At 40.6% G+C, this 20,866-nt stretch overlaps 2 protein-coding genes across 8 annotated transcripts; both read right to left on the bottom strand.

Moving 5' to 3' along the window:
- Positions 1-603: 603 nt before the first annotated feature.
- Positions 604-9,588, bottom strand: golim4b (golgi integral membrane protein 4b). 7 transcript variants are annotated; one of them, XM_048264793.1, is made up of 14 exons: positions 9,083-9,588; positions 8,201-8,275; positions 7,937-7,986; positions 7,600-7,653; positions 7,356-7,506; positions 6,566-6,648; positions 6,040-6,123; positions 4,686-4,856; positions 2,183-2,498; positions 2,015-2,076; positions 1,601-1,765; positions 1,156-1,221; positions 973-1,065; positions 604-762 (listed from the first exon to the last, which is right to left on the bottom strand). In XM_048264793.1, the coding sequence occupies exons 1-14, from the start codon at positions 9,267-9,269 to the stop codon at positions 634-636; spliced, it is 1,686 nt and encodes a 561-aa protein (XP_048120750.1). In that variant the 5' UTR covers positions 9,270-9,588; the 3' UTR covers positions 604-633. The 7 variants fall into 7 exon arrangements, with proteins under 7 accessions (XP_048120750.1, XP_048120760.1, XP_048120775.1 ...); XM_048264803.1 differs by having other exon boundaries at positions 973-1,062; positions 9,083-9,587; XM_048264818.1 differs by having other exon boundaries at positions 6,572-6,648; positions 9,083-9,587.
- Positions 9,589-10,676: 1,088 nt separating this feature from the next.
- On the bottom strand, positions 10,677-13,306 carry ptx3b (pentraxin 3, long b). Its single transcript, XM_048257617.1, has 3 exons — positions 13,020-13,306; positions 11,922-12,488; positions 10,677-11,756 (listed from the first exon to the last, which is right to left on the bottom strand). The coding sequence occupies exons 1-3, from the start codon at positions 13,156-13,158 to the stop codon at positions 11,140-11,142; spliced, it is 1,323 nt and encodes a 440-aa protein (XP_048113574.1). The 5' UTR covers positions 13,159-13,306; the 3' UTR covers positions 10,677-11,139.
- Between the last annotated feature and the right edge of the window lie 7,560 nt (positions 13,307-20,866).

Here is a 20,866-nt window from a genome sequence, read left to right as displayed (position 1 = left end):
GTTATGTATGGTAGTGTATAATATTTCTACGACGTTCTGTTATACCTCTAACATCCTTTCCTCTGATAGTGACTATGTGTAGTAGGTTACTTCTACAATATGTCCCAAAATATTACAATAGTATTTTGTCCCCAAAATGTTAAAAGATTCCTATATTTTCCGTAACCCCAACATAACATAATTTAAATACTTCACTGTCTGTATTAAATTAGATTCCTTTCTTTAGATTTCAAAAGGCAACTTTTAGCCTACCTTTATTATGCAGGTTAGAGTAGCCTAATATTTGTAGCAAGAGTCAACCTGTTTCACTCTGATGAAGGTCATTTCTAAAAACATTCTATAGGTTTGTGTGCTCCAGCTCTTACTTAGGGAATTGGGTCCATTGAGTGCTGCTGATTTGTGTGATTTATTGGCCATTTCCATGGCCATCAACCACAGATGTAAGAGCACTCTGCTCTAAAATCTTCCAACCTCCCATTTCTTTGAAGTTTGTTGTCATAGGTATAGTGATCCTCTACCCCCTTTGGAGACAGCCTTAACAATACTTTTAGAATGCCACAAACAGAAGAAAAAACAGGCAGCTGAGACCACAAAGACGATTAATACTTTTCTTAAAAATAACTTTATTCATTTTTACATCTCTGCTCTTCTGTTTGTGTGGATTTCCTTGTGGCCTTCATCTTCTTCAACAATTTCCACATCTTCTTTGTATTCTTCTTTATGATCTCTGTCTTGATCTTGGATGTCTTCATTCCATGGCCCCTGAAAAAATTGAGACACTTCTGGTCAAGGATTCACTAAGACAATTATCTGGGTTCAGACAGAGAACATCTTCTATCAAATAAATCAAGTTTCAAATAAACAATCTTAGAGTCAATGAGTTAATCCCTGATATTTTAAGTTGTGTTTCTTCTAGAAAAGTAAATGAACAAGACAATGAGATAACCAAAAATGTTCTTCAGAGTAACTAACCTGCTCAGCATTCTCCTCACTGTATGGGTCTTCTTCATTCCCCCCTTCCTTCCCTTTCTCCTGGATATCCTCCACCATATCATCCCCAGCCTGCTGGCAACAAGTGCATGACTGTCATGTGCTCTGCAATCTACTGAAGAGGTGGTTCTAAACACCAAACGTTCAACAAAGACTATCATTTACCTCTTCCTCAGCCTCTTCGTATTGGTCATCCAGATTGTCTTCCTGCTGGTCTGGACTTCCTGCCATCTGCATAAAAACAAAATCAATAAAAATGCAAACACCATCATTGACATTATGCACTGAATATTTGCTCAGCAATATGTGTGCCCTGGTATGTTCTTCTTCATCTCTAACTATTGATTCAATTAACCTAATAAGGTGGTGCATTGTTATGCTGTTTATTTCAGTCCTTCAAATTATTTCATAGTAGCTTAAGATATCCTCTCATCTATCGGGGAGCTTTCTGAGGCATTATCCAGTCTGAGGTAGGCTATCTGCCAATCCTCCTTAGAGCTGCCTTGAGGTGCAGCCAAGCACAGTATCACATAATAATCTGCCTGCATTCCGCGGGCTGAGGGGGTCATGCCCTCCACTCTCAGCGGGGCCCCTTCCTGTTCCCTCTCACCACTAGCTGCTCCTCCTGGGCCACGCGCTCCTGGCTGCCGGTTGGTCGGCGGGCTGCAGGTTCTGCCCGGACCAGCTCGTCCTGCTGCTGCTGCTGCACCTCAAACTCATCCTCTCCCTGGTTGTTGGGGTCCTCTGCCGGATTCAGCACATCATCATTCAGGTCCTGTGTTTTTGATCGGGGATACACAGCATACATGTTCAAAGCCATACAACAAAACTTGCCTCTCTGTTACTGTTATTGTCAGTTGTGTTTTCATTGCTCAAATTTGTTCATAAATGAAGACATAAAAAATAAAGGGATGGTGAATCACCTTTTTCTGTTTCCTCTACTGTGCAGACAACAGACAACATTATGTTTTACAAAGAAACAGACAGTCTCATGAAAGTCTTATAAAACGTCAAATGTCCTCACCTTGGCAGGTATGCGAATGTCCTCAACCTCACCTCTGTCCTTATGACGTGGATGCAAGTCCTCTAAAAATAAATAAATAAAACAGGATTTTTAGACTTGCAGTCCACGTATTCCAACTGAGCAAAAAAAAACATCCTTTCACTTTCTCACAAAAAAAGTCTTCCTCACCAAGGACGATGTCTGGGTTTAAGATCTCTGGCTGCCTCTTCTGTCTGTTTAGCCCATCTTTCCTCTCGTGTTCCTCATGAGAGGACAGGAGCTTCTTGCCAGGATCGCCGTCCAACACACCGTGGTGCTCTAGGCGACTACGCCAGCGCTGAAAGCTTGTCTTCTCTCGGCCCTCTCCCTTCTCATCCTTTGCCTCCTCTTTGACAGAATCCTGTTTCGGCATCACTGTCTGTTTTTTATCGTTCTCAACATCCACCACATCTGGTAATATGTGATGAGAGATTTCAGGCTCCACCTTTTCCTTATTACTGGCCACCTGACAATGAGAAATAAATTCACATCTTGCTATTTAGTGTAGCTATACACTATACTAACAACACGTACGGCAGCTTAGAGATATTACAGAATTTTACCAGAATTATCATGGATTTTTTTTATTCTTGTTTAATGGCTTGTTTAATGTATTTAACCACAAATAAAATTCCTAAAGCCAGCACAGATCCTATAAAACATTTTAATAATAAAGATTCAAACAGACCCCACTGAATTTGAGCATTATTTTAACAATGGTGGGTAATTTAGGCGAGGTGAGGTCAGGGATGGTATTTATGATACATTTATTATTTCAAATACAAAATTTTATACAATTTTATTTGTATTTTGTAATTTGCATTGTATTGGATTGAAGACAATGGCTTCGTATTATATATCAACATACTTTATAGGTGTGTATTTCTGTAGTTTAAAAATATTGCCAAATATTTTTGGTAAAACTTTCGGTGATGTGATATTTTTGGAAAAGTGCAAAACAATGAATGTAGCCTCTGACAGATGCTGACTTAATAATAGTAATTTGCCCACACTTCTGATAAGAATATTGAGATTCAGGAAGATGACCCAGTGCAAGATAAGTAATGTGTAGGTTGCTCACACACATTACACCCCCTCTCTCACATCAACCTTAAGTTTCTAATTGAAAATTTTAAGCGTCAGAAAACTTGAAGCATCATTTTCTTGACAACTTTAACCATCAGTTTCTTGAGAACTTCAAGCATCTGTTTCTTGAGAACTTTAACCATGTTTCTTGAATCAGCGGAATACATGGAATCCATTATGTGGTTCCCCTGCAACATTGCTCAAAAAGTTGCCTCATGTATCATGCATTGACAATGTCAGACTTCATTCTCTGTATTATATGTCTATGTGAGTGAGTTTGAAGGCATTATTTTAAGGTAATAGAACTGCATCTGGGTTGCTTTAAGCCCACATTCTGTGGCTCTCAGTAGGTTCGGTGGTTAGTTTATAGCACTTGACAAGTTCAGTTATAACTTGAGTCTTGACTCTTTACATCTCTGATACAGTAGGCTATGAGTAACAGGCAGGTCAGCATCTGATAGCAGAATTATGGCATGTCTCGTACTGTAGGCAGAGAAAGCTGTTGCTCTCAAACACTCCCCACTTTATCAACAGTCAGTGTAGTGATGAAGAAATAGATTAAATAGACATATGGAAGGTTTACAAGGTGGCAATGGCTCAGGAGGTAGAGGAGTCGTCCAGCAACTGGAAGGTTGCCGGTTCGAGCCCAGCTCCTGACCCTGTCGAAGTGTCCTTGAGCAAGACACTTAACCCCAAAGCTCCCGATGAGCAGGTGGGTGCCTTGCATGGCAGCCTCTGCCATCTGTGTGTGTGTGAATAGGTGAAAGTGAGGCAGAAGTCGATGAAACTATACAAATGCAGTCCATTTACCAAGGTGATTTCATGTCCCCTTTAAACAGTAACATGTTCCCAGTGCGTTGAGTAAATTTGTCTTGATAAGACTCCTTAAAATAAGTAAAAATCTTTCAAGAGAGTGCTAGGTCTCTTCATACTAAAAACAATACCCAATATCTTTTATATAAGCACAGTCAGCAGTCATAGAAAAAAAGTTTCTATGAATCAAGCTATGAATGATCTATAAACAAACTCCTTTATAAAAAACAGAATATGAGGGAAAAACCATAGATTGTATAAAATAGACCACAGACCCAAACAGACAGAATATACAGCTAGAGTACCTGGAGTATCAGTGCATCTAGCCTTTTTAGTGATTAACTTTGTAAGGTTTGATTCAGATTCGTCAAGATATTGCACACTGAATTCCATGAGGACCCTATGTGACCTTGACCCTTCACCCACTGACCAAGAGTACCTAGTTAAAAAGTTCTGAATACTGAATGCACAGTAGAGACAAATCATTTTTCAATTTCAATGTGGTATTTGCTAAAAATGTCTTTGAATTAAAAGAAATCGTATGTTGTGTTAAAAAAAACAAATGTAGCCAATAGTCACACTAAAGCATCGTTGAAAAGGCACCCAATTATGTTTTCCTTAGGTCGTCAGAAAATGTCATGCTTTAGTCGGCATTTTGTCAAAAAAGGCAGTTAAGCTACAAGACTACAAACTGTAGCATCAGAAATAACAGGTCAGGGCTGGTTGGTCAGTTTATGGAGCTGTTGTGTCATACCGGAGTGAGGGCCTGTGTGGTGGTGTGCCCTGGCTGTGTGTGCGGGCTGGGTTTCATCTCAGGGGCTCCCAGGCCATGGATGTGAGGTGGATCTGCCCTGTAGCTGTGAAGCACAGCTTGGGTAGTGCTGGGAGACTGCACTTTGAAACGCTGCAGCTCCACCACCTGGAGCTACACAAAAACAAAAAGCTGCATGAATTTGAAACACGTGAGTCACCCAGAAAACAACATGCAAAACCCACCCCCAAGGCAACTGATGAGGCTGACTTGAGATAGTCACACACATACATGCAGATTCATGAAATGTTAAATGATGAATTGCATGACTAATAGGTCATCATAATAATGTCCTGCTTTCTTAGCAATAAGCAGATGTAACGGTTCTCTACCTGCTGCTTTGAAGAATGGGAATATAATTGACATATATTGTCATTTATATTTGTACAAATCATAACCGTACAAATTGATACTGACTTATATAAAATATTCTATATTTTTGTGGTGGATCAAAGACATGGGAAATGGAGTGAGCAATACTATTTACTTTAGTTGATTGCACCTTAACTGCACTAATGACACTAATAGCCTAACATTTTGTGTTTATAAGCTGACCAGATAATGAAATAATATATGCTGATGGAACATAAGACACGATGAAAAACAAACAAAACAACATCAGAGGCAGCCATAGCTTGTTTGTTGCTGCTGTGGTGTATGCTGTGGGTTTACTCTGTTCTAAACAGCATGCAATCAGCCATTTCACTTCAGTCCATCTGCTGTGTCAATTGTGCCACTGATGGTTAATGATCAGTCATCACATGCACTCTAGCACATTGCAATCTTTAACACAGACAGCAGAACCTCCCTGTCTACAAAAGGAAGGGGGGACCTTTCTATGTACAAGGGTATTGATTGAATGCTATTAGGTGGTCTTGATTTGAAAACCTACCAAGCCATGGGTTTCCTATAGTACCAACTGAGCCCCATCTCAGATCTGTCTCGTCAAAATCTTCGCTTCTAATAAATGACAAAGGAATACAAATACACAAAGCTGCAAAGGAAAAATTAGCAGGCGGTAACCGTGATTGAAGAGGCACTGGTGTATCACATTTCTAGACTTCTAACAGACAAGACTCAGGTTTAGTAAGGAGACAGATTGTAAGATTAGCATTCCTCATTTTAAAGTCTATGCAAAAACAACAGTTCAGCATGGTTGCAGAACTGTATTCAGTGTTATGCTGTTTGAAGAAGACATGCAGTAACAGACAGAATCAATGAAGCACTGCAGCTCTCATTCCTCAATCATACAAACATGCCTCATCAGATCCCATTTCTTTCTAGGGCACCCCATCACCTTTGCAACAGCAAGAGCACTCTTGTGATCCTCTACAGTTAGTTTAAGTTGATCATTTGCCGTCCTTAAGTCCTTGTGCTGCTGCTGCAATAAAAAAAAAAACATACACATATTAAAATATTGCACCCTGAATATAGAAATATTCATGAATATATTAAATATGAATGTTTTTCAGATATTAATAGTTTGACCAGACCTAACTGTTGTATTAATTTGTTCATACAGTGATTTGTCCTGGCATCATTTTGTGTAAGCAATAAACACCTTGTGAGGGTAACTGCTGCAACACTACAATTTCCCTTTAGGAATGAATGATTGAAAGCTGTCTATTTGTCTGTCTACAATAGGATACAAATTGAAAATGCCATTTATAATTCAGAGGGTCACTGCAGTCAACAACACTTTCATCAAGTCCTATTCCACATGCTTTAAAAATACATTTGACTAAAGTTATGAAGATGGCAGTTAGATTTCAAATGAAAATATGATTGAACATTCTCAGGCAGGGCTGTCATTTGTGTCTGACCCGCACATCCAACAGCTGAGTGCGAATGTCTTGATGCGCTTTCCTCAGCTGACGGTTCTCCTCCTTTAGGTTATATACATTCTCTGAAATTAATGAAACAAGACACACAACACATCGGATTGAGTGATGATGTTGATATGAATGTTTTGATTCATATCAATTTGATTCAATGATTCATAGTACAATAAGGTGGGAATAACTTCATGGGATGATCCCCTTCGCATTCCGCTTGCTCTTATAGGATTTACCATATACATTTTCCTAAATCCATCCAAAGCCAATATTGACAAAACTATCCAAACAGTGTCTCGCCCCTATGTGGATATGAGTCTGGGAATACAATTCACGCAAATATCCACATAAAATATGAATGCATCTTGGCAGAAACACATAATGCACTCCCTTGTGTATTTGTGTTTCTTTGTATTTGCCACTATAAGCAAACAAGTGTAGTTGGGCAAACAGCAAGGGCAACATAACGTTAGCTCACAATACAAGCAATATGACAGTCCAACCTCCAGTGTTCAGGGCATCAACTATAAGCACACATAAAAAGGGCACCACTTGATATAGAAAATTCAGTTTACAAAACATTACCATATTTATATGAGCTGTGTGTAATTTTGTAAGTGTAATTAAATGGTGTCTAATTTAATATTAATAAATGCAATAATCATTGTTAGAGGGCTTAACCATTCATATATGGTTACCATAAATCATATACTATCTGATATACTACCGTAATTACAATACTATCGCTGAGAGACATGGCTCAGGGAACACTAGTCACCTTTGAGTCTGGAGATTTCCATCTCTTTGGTCCTTTGGAGATGGTCAATCTGCTCTCTGTGTTCATCCAAGACTCGCTCGTGGTTCTCCCCTTGGTTCTGATGTTGCTCCTGCAGCTCATAGTACTGTTTCTTCAAGTCTTCATGTTGGCTCTAAAGTATATGGGAGATGACTTGGTCAATGTATGGCCAGACTCCGTTTCAGAGTCTTTCATCACAATTGTACATGGAGAGTGGGTGAAATACCTTTAGTATTTGATGCTGGCCCTGTAATGCATTAAAGCGATTGTTTGACTCCTGCTATTTCATTATAAAGAATAGACAAAAACAGCATTAAATTCTTTACAACATACCCTGAATTTATATCATAAATTCTTATCCTCACATATCCAACCCACTGAAACATCCGGCAAAAGCCGGAATAAACAAAACATGAAAAACTAAGCCGTTTACAGTATATCAGGTACACATATTTTACAAGAGAAAAGATATCCGCACACTGTCTTACATGCTCCCAGTGCAGTTTAATCGGTACAATGTTTTGACCGCCCAGGTCTTCATCAGGTACACATATTTTACAAACCTTTTCTTTGGTCAGTAACTGTTCCGACTCAAGTTTATATGCAAGGTGATCTGTGATTGTTGAAAATAAGAACAAAGGATTGTTAGGGAATAACCAAACAACAATTTTTAAAAAAAATACAGTATATGGCTTGGTCACGAAATTTGCAAATACAACCATAACCATTACATAACCTTAACCATAACTATAACCACATAAATGGCCAAAATGAGAACTCCAGAATAACATTGGAGAGTCGATGTTGTGATCTGGTTTGGATTGTACCATCTTTGGCCTTCTTGTGTTCCATTCTCTCCTTCTGTAATGATTTCTCCAGCCTGGACCTATGCTCATAGACCACTGACAGAAAGGAGGATCAGAGATGCTCAGAATAAGAGACAGAACAGATAAAATTCCAAATTTACTGCAGTTTAATTAGTGCAACTACAATCCATTGCACTGAACAACAAATGGCAATACACTATGTGCAAGTGGACTAAATGCTTATGTTATTTCTTTTAAAGTGTGAGGGCATTTTTCTCACCATGCAAAATATAGGCCCTACTTGCTAAAAAATAAATGCATTTTTGCCTTAGGAGTACCGTAATAGGAAATATCATCCAAGATGTAACAGGCCTACTGCCAAACAGAGATCATCTTCACTCTATCAATCTGAACATTATGATAAAAAAAAAATCTTAACCCATGGGAGAAGAGAATGAGATGAGTGTTGAGTTTGAGAGAGAGAGAGAGAGAGAGAGAGAGAGAGAGAGACCATGTGTGTCAATATGTACACCGCACAAACAGCAGAAATACCACAATATGGTGATATCTCCTGTGCCTTTGTAGCTGCTAGTGTGGAAAACATATAGGCCCAACTTTTTCATCCATGTGCCAAAAACACATGGATGAAAAACCTACGCTATGAATTATGTAAAAAAAAACTCTGAACTATGAAAAACAACATAACACCTAATTCTGTTGTTTTCGCCAGTCTTTGTGTTTCCTAAATCCAATATCATGCAATGATTCCACACATCCTTTGAGTCTACAACAGGTAGGCCTATGCAATGCAACTTCCACCATACATGACACGAACAACTTGTCAGTTCCATCCAGGTGTGACGTAATGCCTTCTGTACGATACAGGCTATTGTTTAGCTTTACCTTGAAGTTGGGCCGACAGTGAATCCTGGTGTTGCTGATACTTCAGGGCCATCGCCTCCGTCTTTTTTAACTGCTTGTGCATCTCGTAAGATATCATGAATGCATACATACTTCCACAGATGACAGTAATAAGTAAAAAAGATTGAAATATTTTCCTCTGTCTCCTGGAACATACTCCTTTCCCCATTCTCACTTGAGTGTCTTCTGTCTCGCTTGGGTCGTCGAAGTCAGACACGATAGAGAGTGCGTCTTATTGTTCATCTGTTTTTTTTTTTTTTTTACTATAGTAAATGCATAGTTTTCGCAAGTTTGTGTAAAATTGCTCAAGTCTACTACTGTTTTGCGTCGACTTTGTCTAAGGCTCTAGGCTACTCATTTTTCAGAATAGTTGTCGACTGTAAAAACAAAGCCCATCCCTCCGTAATCTCTTGGTAGTTTGGAGCCAAGGAAAAGAGGCACACAAATTCCACTGTTCACAATTTCTAATAGGCTACGTGTCACAGGACTGTGAAGAAGTTTTGAGTGGAAAGGTTCCTCTTCAGGAAGTCCCTCCTTCCGTATAGCTCAGCCGTACAGTTCTGTTGAGGCATCTAAATCGTGTTTGATTTAATTGCATGACTTAGGCCTATCTTTAAGATAAACACAAACGTTGTGAATATAGCGCATCACATTGCATATGCAGCATCCAATAATGGAATAGCCTACTGTTATGTCAGTGCATGCATTTGTACAATGTATACAAATGCATGCACTCATTCGATTTTTCCCTAGTTCATTTTAATTATGTTTTCCTTTCACGTCTCTTTAGCATTATACACAATAATACATTAGGCTCAAGATGATGAGTTTTTGACTTTAATAGCCTACCCAACATCACATCACAGAGACCATGGCCTTGCAGTCATATGAATGAGTTCCTCTAAGGGGCACCAAAACCATTCAGATGTGAGTTCCAGTAGAGCTAAGAAGTGACTGCAACCTCTGTCTTACCTAAATGTTTGTCAAGTAATCATACTCTATGCAACCATTGTTTCAAAACACATTATCATGTCCAGTAGACGTCCAACAGACTGATGATTATTCATAACTGGGCACTGTGTTTGTGTGTGACATTTTTAAAGGCGGCGGATCATTGGCAAACCCCGTCTCCACCTTGAACACAACTGGAAAACTCTTCATTGCAATAAACATTTCATGATACACATGTGGGCGTAATTTCAAGAGTGCCGTCAGTATGGGCTGGGCATATGACTGGCAACGGCTTTCTTTTCACTGGCCTTGTGGTCAGACTGACAACATAATTCCCAGTATAGCAAACAGTTCTATAATGGGCCAGCCAACTATAAATGGCACATTAACAACAGAGAAAGAAAAAAAAAATATCTGTTTTTGATTAGCACTGAACAATGTAAACAGTGTTAATTGTGAGGTATGTCTTCGAGACTAGACCGACTCCACCTTGTATCATTAAAATGTAGGCAAAGATGGAAAAATAAACATATCATTGGTTTATTTGAAATTACATTTCAGAGCCATTCTATGTTTCACTGGCCTTTATTTTAAAAGACAATTATTTACAGGTACATTGATTTTCTTTTTCGTTCATTTTCATAGTACACTAAAACTAACATCAAGGAAGTCTTTCTGTTTGCTCATTAGGCTATATGCTCCTTTGCATTTTCAAATTTAGGACCCTTTTAAGGACCACAGAATTGAATCGCATTCCATTTTGTATAATGCACATCAGTATCATAGAGTTGAGGGGAATCCAAATCTTGTGGAGACTGAAATAACGGTCTAAATCATAAGCATACATTTTGAGTTACTTTGAAAGGCTGATGAAAATATGTTGGTGAATTTATCTAGTAAATAATACATTGGCAAGTCCACCGTTACCCAGGTTATAACTTAAGGTCTTGTGAGGACCATTATCTGGGTTATAAAGGGATTTTAAATGGGTAATTCTTAATTTCCTTTTCTATTGCAATAAATATGAACCCTCAAAGGAGATCTGTCCACCTAAGTCCTTTTCCCCGGATATGTCCATGGAAAGACAGTCAGTTGATGTATTGAACACTGCCATGCAGTGTCATCTCCGAGACACCCCAGCCAATCACATTTCCACGGGCATCACATGAGCCATCTGGCCTTGCCCCCTGTGAGATTCTTTCTGCAGGTAGGACACGGTCCCAAGCATTCACCCCCGTCATCTTGCCTGTGAAGGCCAGCATCGGGTCAATCTCTCTCTCCAGGCCGGGACCTCCCCGCTCCTGCCCCAGCACCACTGTGCCATCCCCAGGCAAGACATGCTCCTCTGCCACCCCAGAGGAGCGGGCAACCTGCTGCCCGTTGACCCACAGGGAAGCCAGGCCCTGGCTGGAACTCCACACGCCACAGCAGTGCCACCACTGACCTGAGTCTGCCTCGCTCTGGGCCCCCACCAGCTGAGACTCCCCGCCGACAGTGAAGTGCACCGATCGGCCCGACAGGAAAAGCTGGAGCTCCTGAGGGTTCTGTCTGGTGCCGTAGGAGAAGAGCACAGTCTTGTTGAGGGACTCTGTCGCTTTGGCCCAGAGACAGACTGTGAAGGAGCGCAAGGACATCGGTGTGTTGGGCCTCACTGTGGCAAAGGCCTGTTGAGAGCGCATGGGGAAAAACATGGCCATCTCACAGCCTGAGAAGCCCAAGAGAAACCCAGACAAAACAAAAGACGATAAATAAACAAAAAAAAATATCAGCAACCATAATAATGAAAGCAATTATGTATCTTCATAGTACTACTATTGTGATAGTATAATATTCTAAATTAACTCTATTAGAAACATAATTTCGCACTAACCTGAGGGTATGTAACGAGAGGCAAATGACCTTTGGAAGACTACTAACTGTGCCTGCACTCTCTGTAGGTCTGAGGCTATGGCCAGGAGAGTCCTCTCCATCTTGGTTCCATCTGCAGATGTCGCATCCTGCTCCTTGGGATGTGTTGGCAGAGTCTTCATGGGCACCTGTCCCAGAGTCCCCCTGTGCCCGTGCCTGCTCTCCAGCTTCGCCAGGCAGGTAGCCTGAGCCCTCTGCACGTCTTGCAGCAGGTGGCGCGTGGCGTTGTGCTGCGTCTGGCACTTCTCCTCCACCTCCCGGAGCTGCCGCTGGCTGCGCTCAAAGCCTCGGCTCACCTGCTCGCCTAGCCCTGCGCAGGTGCCCTCCAGGGCGTTGGCGCAGGCCCCGCTGTTGTCCGCCGACAGGCGCCTCATCTCGTCCCTCAGGGACCGGAGCTTTACTCGGACCATGTCGTCCACGTGCTGCAGGAGCATGTTTTGTCGCATGTGAGAGTCCTCCAGCATGATGAAGAGCTTGTCCCACCTGCTCAGGTCCGGGGTAGCACAGGGTGCTGCCGTGGGGGTCACCGCTGAGGGAGTAAGGGACAGAGGGGAATCTTTCGGCTAAATAGTAGAGGCTTGGCTATAACTTTGTAGAGTGGGATTTTTATACACAAAATAACACAAGATGCACACATGGAGTTTATGCTCTGGTTTAATCACAAAACATAAATGCTGTTGCAAATAATGGACTATAGAATATTGTCAGAACTGATCATAAAACGTTTGTGCTTCTCTTAGAGGTGTACCATATGTCCAACATTATTCAAAATGAACACAGACAACCCGTACCCATTATTAACAAATTTAAACAATACTTAAAGCTCATGATCATAATTCCATTTATTTTATTTAGACAAAGCTTACTGTAGAATTGCTTATAATGGTGAAGCCATAATGAGCTGTCAAGTTGTTTTATGGACTCATAAAAAGCCAGTTGTATTGCATTCAAATTTAGGTCTTCTTTTAAAGTACACCGTCTACTATTTTAGACTTCCACATTCACAGAACAATGTTTACATGTTCATTCTCAAAACAGAATAATAAATGTCTAGCCTTACCTTCTGAGGGGTCATCTTCTGAAATGTCATTGTAGTAGGAGTCTGCATAACTCACATCGATGTCCTCTCCATTCCTAAGCTCTACGCCACACAGCATGCAAGAGATGCAAACGGCCACTAATCCCCATGACAGACGCATGCTTGTTATTCTGTCAGACCAGCCTGAGGTGTGCAAGAGGAGTCAATGCAGCAGCAGACTCTACTGCCCTCTCCCCCCCCACCTCGCCTTGGATTCCAAAAATCCTCCTTTGTTATCACTGGGCAGCCGGCTAGCCAGAGTCCCCTGATGTGAAGTATGCACTGGCCAGCGAGCTGACTGAGCTAATACGAGGCTGGCACTCTCTTTTAAGGCTGGCTCACGCGGGGCCCACGGATGTGAAATATACGGGGCAGTCCGTGGGAGATGCTCAAATATCACACAGCCTCTCCTGGTGGTTGGGCAAGACATGTTCGAGGGGTGTGTGGAGGCAGACAGAGCATGCAAGAAGGCAGGGAAGGTTTCATTTGCTATGGGAAGTCTGGCAGAAGTTATCCCAAAGGATTAAGGTTTGACTGAGAACAGAAGCTTTGCACATGCGCCTTTAATGAAAAATGTTTTGAGGAATTCTGACACTCAGATAAACTAAGAGGTTGTTTGAGCTTGTCAGATTATGTGGACAGGTTTCCATCATGCCAAATTAGACCCTCAATGAAAATATATACAACAGTATAGCATCATAAGAAGAATGAAGCACTTGCATGTCATTTGTTTTTATTAAAAAATTAATTGGTAAATCATGTTAATCCCTGAGTGAATTTACACCCCAAAAAGGATGGATTTTTAAAACTCATTCCCAGCCTCAACACCTGGAAGGCATAATGTGGTATACTGAAAAATGCCCTCTCCTGCCCTTGCAGAGAAGACCTTTCCCCTTCACTTTTTAAATCAGATTCCAGTTGTCAGCACCATAATAGACTGTGTTCTGTCCACCCACCGCCAATGAGGAACACAACTGAAAAACAACAACCAGAAGTAATTTATAGCTGAGATGACATCCGCTTGTTAAGTCCTCCCACGGTAACCTGGGGCACATGGCCCTGTCTAGGGTGGGTCATGCCTGCTTCAGAGAGGATATGTCACAGGAAGGTTACAAACACCCATTAAAGCAGAAGGAGCAGGTGATTGAAGTTCCCAGGATCATGTATTGGACACATGGACAAATGGACACAACTAATCCATCCATTTTCTCTGCAGTCGCTGCTCTCTGTGTCTTAATCATTTGTCCATTGTCTCTTTATTCTTAGAATGAACAACACCAATAATGTATGCATGCTGCATTTCACTACAATAATGCACACTTTGCAAATAAAATGAGGCACATTGTGTACCCTTGATGTAATTACAGGGAACATGTACCCGATGTTTGAGAAATGGAAGTCATGCAAATACAGCTAAAAATATCAACATCCTAATGGGATCATATGCTCCAGTTCAAGGGGATGTATCAGGTCAATCACCAAGCACAGAGAAGCCAAGAAAATGGCAACGATCATCAATCAGTGTTTGTTTGTTTATATTTCTATATTGATAAATATTTAACTGCTAATTTCCTTATGACATCTGTGTCAAAGCAGTTATGAATAATCCAAAGACCTGCATATCTATTGAGGACTGTCAAAACAAAACCTTTATCCTCCAACTTTATCTTTTGGATCCAAAATGCATGAATTCCTGAATGCATGCTTTTTTTAATAATTCAAAATGTTTCACTCCGTTATGCATTCATAGATGCAGCTCCAAGACTCATCCATGTAGATGTCACTCATGAGTTCTGTTGTACCATTTCTCCTTTCATCTCACGTCCTCATCGCACCCAGTGACTGGCAGATTTTCTAATGTTGACACTGCAGCCGGAACCTCCAGTGCCAGCTTTATTTAACTAACTCATCCATGATATTATAATCCCAATTTGGAACCCCATGAGTTACAAGCCGCCATAATCAGAGGACAGACAAAGTTATGCTTAATCCGGGTATTTCCTTCTTGGCCAAACAATATGACGCCACATGAACTCTGCTGTATGGTTTGGACATCTAAGCATAAATTTTTTTAAAGAAAAAAAAAGGTTAATCCCAAACCAGTATTTCAGGCAAATACAAAGAAATGCTGTACAGTGTAGAAGCAAATGTAAATGAAATAATATATGAGGGGGCCAAGCAGTTGAGCAGGAGTTGTCCTGGCAACGCAATGTTGTTAAATTATACACACACCCAATTAACCCCCCCACACACACACACACACACAAACACACACATATATACAAAGATAAACCTCCTCTCCCACACACCCCAATAGCCCCCTACACATACGCACATCTCAAACATCACCAAATTTATTGTGCGTCCTCATGTTGTAGTCACGAGTCCACATACCATGTTTGGTGTCAATACGAGAAAATGTTGATAATTATAGCGCCCCTAGTGTTCAAAGGTCACTAAATATATTGAGCATCTTCAGGATGTGGTCCCGAGTCAATGTACCAAATTTGGTGTTGATACGAGAAAGTGTTGCAAATTATAGCACCCCTAGTGGTGAAAGGTTGCTAACATTATTGTGTGTCCTCAGGATGTGGTCTTGAGTCCATGAACCAAGTTTGGTTTTGATGCGTTAAAGCATTGCTGAGATATGAGCCCACTTCCTGTAATTATAGCGCTCCCCTAGTGGTCAAAGGTCATTAAATTTATTGAGCCTCCTCCTTATTGGGTCCTGACCCCATGTACTGACTTTTTTTTTTATGTCAAAGCGTTGCTGAAATATGACTATACTTCCTGTGATTATAGTGCCACACAGTGGTCAAAATGTACCAACTTTCTTGGGCATCCTCCTAATTGGCTCGTGAGTCCATATACCGAGTTTGGTTTTGATACGTGAAAGCCTTGCTGAGATATCACTTCACTTCCTGTTTGGCGGCTTTGCCGCCAAACTTGATTGGTTGTCACAGGAAACGGGTTTTGAATATAGGTGCAAAAAGCAATACGTTTGTGAATCATGGTATGACGATCATCTGCGTCAAGTTTCGTGAAAATCGGATAAACTTTGTGACTTGTGAAAACTTTTAAGGGTTTTTGATTAAATCCAATATGGCAGCTGGATCAATTATGTTGATGTCACAAATTCACATCTGTTGGACTTAAGACCTCCCACAGTATTAACAGACACCACTAGTAAGTTTTAATTCCAAACACATCACCCGTTACAGGCCAAAATGTAATTTTGCTTATTATAGCGCCACCTATAGGTCAAAAGTCATCAAATTTATTGAACCTCCTCCTTATTGGGTCCTGACCCCATATACTGAGTTTGGTTTTGATACGTGAAAGCTTTGCTGAGATGTTATTTCACTTCCTGTTTGGCGGCTTCACCGCCAAACTTGATTGGTCGTGACGGACGACAGGTTTTGAATATGGCTCCAAAAAGCAATGTCTTTATGGGTCATGGTCTGACGATGATCTGCATTAAGTTTTGTGAAAATCGGACATATTTTGTGACCTGTGAAAACATTTAAGTGTTTTTGATGAAATCCAATATGGCGTAAGGTCCAATATGGCGGAAATTGACATCATCGGTTGCGTTGAGTTCAGCTTCTTCCAAAAATTCCAAATATACCTAAATGTGTATGGTTGAAACGTTAACCGCATAGATGTAATGCAAAATTTGACACATTGGTGGCGCTACAGCACTTGACATGAAACTTAGTGAAATTAATCTTATGACTGTACCGAATCAATGTGCCAAATTTCCCAACTTTTTACTGTATGGTTCAATGGCAAATGAGCGTTTCGTTATAATAATAAGAAAACGTAGAATCACTGTGGGTTGCCTCGCAGCTTTGCTGCTTGGCCCCCAATTATAATGATATAGGCCTAGGACAAACAATAATGTATTGGGGCCAACAGCTTTCAGTAAGTCATGCAATTGTCACTTCAAAGAGAGTTGAATGTTTCAGCACGGTCACAGTTTTAAATCAAATCAGATGCTAAAGGAAATGTTTTACTTGGCATTCATTCAAAAATTGCTTGTGGTGTAACAAATAAGAGATATGCTTAGATATTAACCTAAAATAGATCATTTTACCCAATACCAAGGTAAATAGAAAACAAATGAACTTGGATGGATAAGTGGGAAGTCTTTACAAGTCAATGAGGTCAAGGAAGTCAATTTACAAATGAAAAATTACACAGATAATTCACTATTGTAAGTCTTGTGTTGTAATCAAAGGGTATACAAACACTTAACCTAATTCATTTGTCAGACCTGTTAATCTATCTCTAATAGTCAGGAACAAGTAAACACTCACATTTGTTTTATTATAGCACCAATAGCAAACTTGTTACAACAGATGTAATCTAAATGCTGTCTCTTAAATTCAGCACCTCCTTATGCTGCCTGCCTTTTAGAAGTCAAACAACCACTATCATTCTATCAAATTGGAATAATGGACAATTGGAAATAACATTATTCCACCAACATAATGAAATGAAATATCATTGAAAATATAAGGTTGCTATTCACAGCATTAAAACTGATAGCCAGTGTACAGCTACAGTTCTTCTGTGCTGATCAGTGCCTTTCAGTTTATTCAGAACAGAGCTCCCCTCTCAGTCAGGGGAAAATTGAAAACATCTGGAGATGGAAAAATTTAGACTTTTTAGCCTTGAGGGGGCTGACAGGGGGATTGCGCACAGTAAAAATGGGGCAACTCAAAGTTTGTGTGTTCTACAAATGTGTTCAGGACCATGAACAACTTGCTGCGGATGTGATTACTTTAAAACAGTGTACAGGAATATGTTTTGGAAATACTCACAGGTTCCCAATGAGGTGTTTCATTGCCCCTTTATTGGGAACACCACAACAGAGGCAGACGTGCATGACTGAAAGTTCAAATGACTCTGGGAGGTGCAGAGGTATAGGTGACGAGTTTGTCTTGAACTATTAATACCTGCTGAGAAGTAATGAGGCTGGGTGTAGCTGAAGCTTAATGCTTCACAAATCATCTGTGCAGAGCGCTGGGCAGTCACTCCATACCTTCTGCCCTAGGTCACTCCATGAGACTGTGTGCATTTACGTAGCATTTGTTTTAAGAGTGTGGCTGCGTGTGGCTCTCAGTGTGTAGGCTGGGTGTTTGAGTGGGGGCACTGTGGCATGATTTTTTCTATTAACACTCCACTCCTTTCCCCACCCTTGTAATAGTCCCAGTGCACACCCTGGCATCCTTCCACTGACGCCACATTGCAAAATGGGAAAAATGACTCAGGCCTTACACGTTGAGATGCAAAGGACTGAAGTGAGGGGTGAGAGGGTCAGGGAGAACCAAAACAGCAGCCCTGTGTTTACTATCAGCTGGCTCCAGCCTCCACAGTGCTGTTGGCCTGTCACTTGCTGCTGAGCCTCTTTGCCACAGGGCCCCAAGAAAACATTACAGTGTGAGGGGAAAATACAGCTGCTCTCTTTTTTTGTAAAAGGTGTACAAAAGTAGAGTAGCAGGGAAATGTATCCTGACCACAGCAGACACACTTGTAAACATTTCTTAGAGGTGGAGAGATTGTGTCCATTGTTGTGTCAGACATGGACCATTAGCTGATACATGTCTGTTGTTTGTCTGTGGAAGGCCACATGCGTGATTGTCTCAGAGGCCTCATCTGTACAAAGTCTCTGGGTGATAGCTGTTCTAGCCCACCAGCCCCCGGTTCATGGAACAGATGACTCATAATACATATGACATTTTAATTACATGGTTTACCAGGTAGCTTTGGCTGAAAAGCAATTCAGAGTCCCAAATTACTTCTTTAACAGATGCTACTTTATGTATTTAATTTGTATATTGGGCTTTGTGCTTGTGGAACTTGTAGATTTCCATGTTATCTTTTTGCCAGTAAGGCCAAAAATATCTTTCCCAACAACATTGTAATAATCATCTATAAGTGGAACAAATGTTACTTTTACACTCCACAAGCCACATGTACATCTCTACACAAAAGTGCTCACAATGTCTAACCCCCAAAGGAGGTAGTATAAGAGCATTTTTTTCATGTAAGGGAAAGTCTGGATTACATGAGGAAATCTCTTAATACCTGCCAGTAGTAACAGTGATTGGTTTGATTAAAGTGTCCAAGATTATGATGTATTTGAGTGTAAGGTGGTTGCCCTCAGGCTTATACTGCATCAATAGCACACAATTGCAGGCCAAAGTGGATGAATTAGCAAAGCTGTTTCATCAGAGGACGATTAATTCTTGGAAATTAAAGTGAAAATTGGACATCAGTGTGATACTCTCATAACACTGAAATTTCAGATGTTTAGTGGATAAATAAAAAGCTTCTCATTTACCTCCTTGCTATAGGCCTATGGCATATATAAACGTGCACTGGTGAAACATCTCTCAATCACAAAAGATAATACTTTTTTAATACCCTGATCCCTCATGTTTTAATAGCCAACTGTAATTGGCCAAGGGCAAGGATAAATTGGCCATTCACCCTGTTAATGGGAAGTGGTGTTAAGCTGTCAAAATGAAAAGAATGAAACAAATCTTCAGAGTGAGTAGCTCAGTATCAATTCAATGATGGGATGATTTTTTTTTTATCAGTAACCTAAAAAAGTTAATAAGTAAATAAAGAAGCAAAAGTCATCTTTGCAATTATCCAAGCCTACTGCTGTGCATATTTAAATCAGCTGTTATTTGTATGTCGCTTTGGACAAAAGCGTCTGCTAATACCATAACCACCCATAACATTTATGAGTGAAGTCTTCTCTCTGCCCTTATTTCTTCAGTAACCTACTAAACAAACAAACTAATAGGTTATAATAATAGCCTGCTTAATGAGCTTCTTTAAACTCACAGATCTTTTTCTAGAGCTAAAGCTAAACACTCCAAAGACTGATGGTGGTGGAAGCACCCCACAGTGCTGCCCCCCTCACAATATCCAACAGCCCAGTGTCAAATGTGGACTCATTCAAGTTCCTGGGCTCCATCATTTCCCAGGATCTGAAGTGGGAGTCCAACATCAACGGCATCCTTAAAAAGGCTCTGCAGAGGATGTACTTCCTACGGCAGCTGCAGAAGCATGGCCTACCACAAGAGCTGATGGCCATCTTCTACAATGCTGTCATTGAATCCATCCTAGCTGCACATCCATCACTGCTTGATTTGGGGCTGCCACAAAACAGGACAAACGCAGATTACAACACATAATAAGGACAGCTGAAAAAATAATTGGTGCACCCTGCCCTCCCTCCAGGACTTGTACACTAGTAGGACCAGGAAGCGGGCAGAGCACATCATCAAAGACCCCACACACCCTGCATACACTCTCTTTAACCTCCTTCCCTCTGGCAGGCGCTACAGATCCCTGCGCACAAAAACAACCAGACAGAAGAACAGCTTATTTCCCTCTGCCATCACTGTGCTGAACTGCAGATAAGTGGGGTCATCCCCACTTTATATCCACTCCACTCCATGTGTACTTGTCTTGATACTAGGCCTATGCCTTACTTGTATATTGTAGCCTATTTTGTATATTATGTTAATACTATGTGTATATTGTCTATATTGTACAGTATGTGTCTTTATTCGCCTACTTATTGTATATTGAATGTTTTACTACTACATGTCTATTTGTAGCCTACTACTACAGAGAGTTTAGCACCTACCGAAGTCAAATTCATTTTGTAAGTATAATCTACTTGTCCAATAAAAAAACTGATTCTGATTCTTTCATAGACAGTGGATTCTTTGGCTTTGGCTTCTTCTCACCCCTGATCTCGCGTTAACATTTACCGGATATGATGATGAAGTCATTTCCGCTTA

The sequence above is a fragment of the Alosa alosa genome, chromosome 1 (genome assembly GCF_017589495.1).
Source record: "Alosa alosa isolate M-15738 ecotype Scorff River chromosome 1, AALO_Geno_1.1, whole genome shotgun sequence".
Taxonomy (NCBI): Eukaryota; Metazoa; Chordata; class Actinopteri; order Clupeiformes; family Clupeidae; genus Alosa; species Alosa alosa.
The sequence above is the reverse complement of the archived record's forward strand: the minus strand, read 5'-3'. Positions and strand labels throughout refer to the sequence as shown.

Excerpts from the sequence above, each read along its gene's own strand:
- golim4b (XM_048264793.1), bottom strand. The coding sequence starts at position 9,269 with ATGGGGAAAGGAGTATGTTCCAGGAGACAGAGGAAAATATTTCAATCT. Across the intron at positions 7,987-8,200 it reads ACACAAGAAGGCCAAAGATG|ATCACCTTGCATATAAACTT; the intron begins GTACAATCCAAA and ends CAACAATCACAG. Across the intron at positions 1,766-2,014 it reads ACATTCGCATACCTGCCAAG|GACCTGAATGATGATGTGCT; the intron begins GTGAGGACATTT and ends TCAAAAACACAG.
- ptx3b (XM_048257617.1), bottom strand. The coding sequence starts at position 13,158 with ATGCGTCTGTCATGGGGATTAGTGGCCGTTTGCATCTCTTGCATGCTG. Across the intron at positions 12,489-13,019 it reads AGAAGATGACCCCTCAGAAG|CGGTGACCCCCACGGCAGCA; the intron begins GTAAGGCTAGAC and ends TTACTCCCTCAG. Across the intron at positions 11,757-11,921 it reads CTCTCGTTACATACCCTCAG|GCTGTGAGATGGCCATGTTT; the intron begins GTTAGTGCGAAA and ends TGGGCTTCTCAG.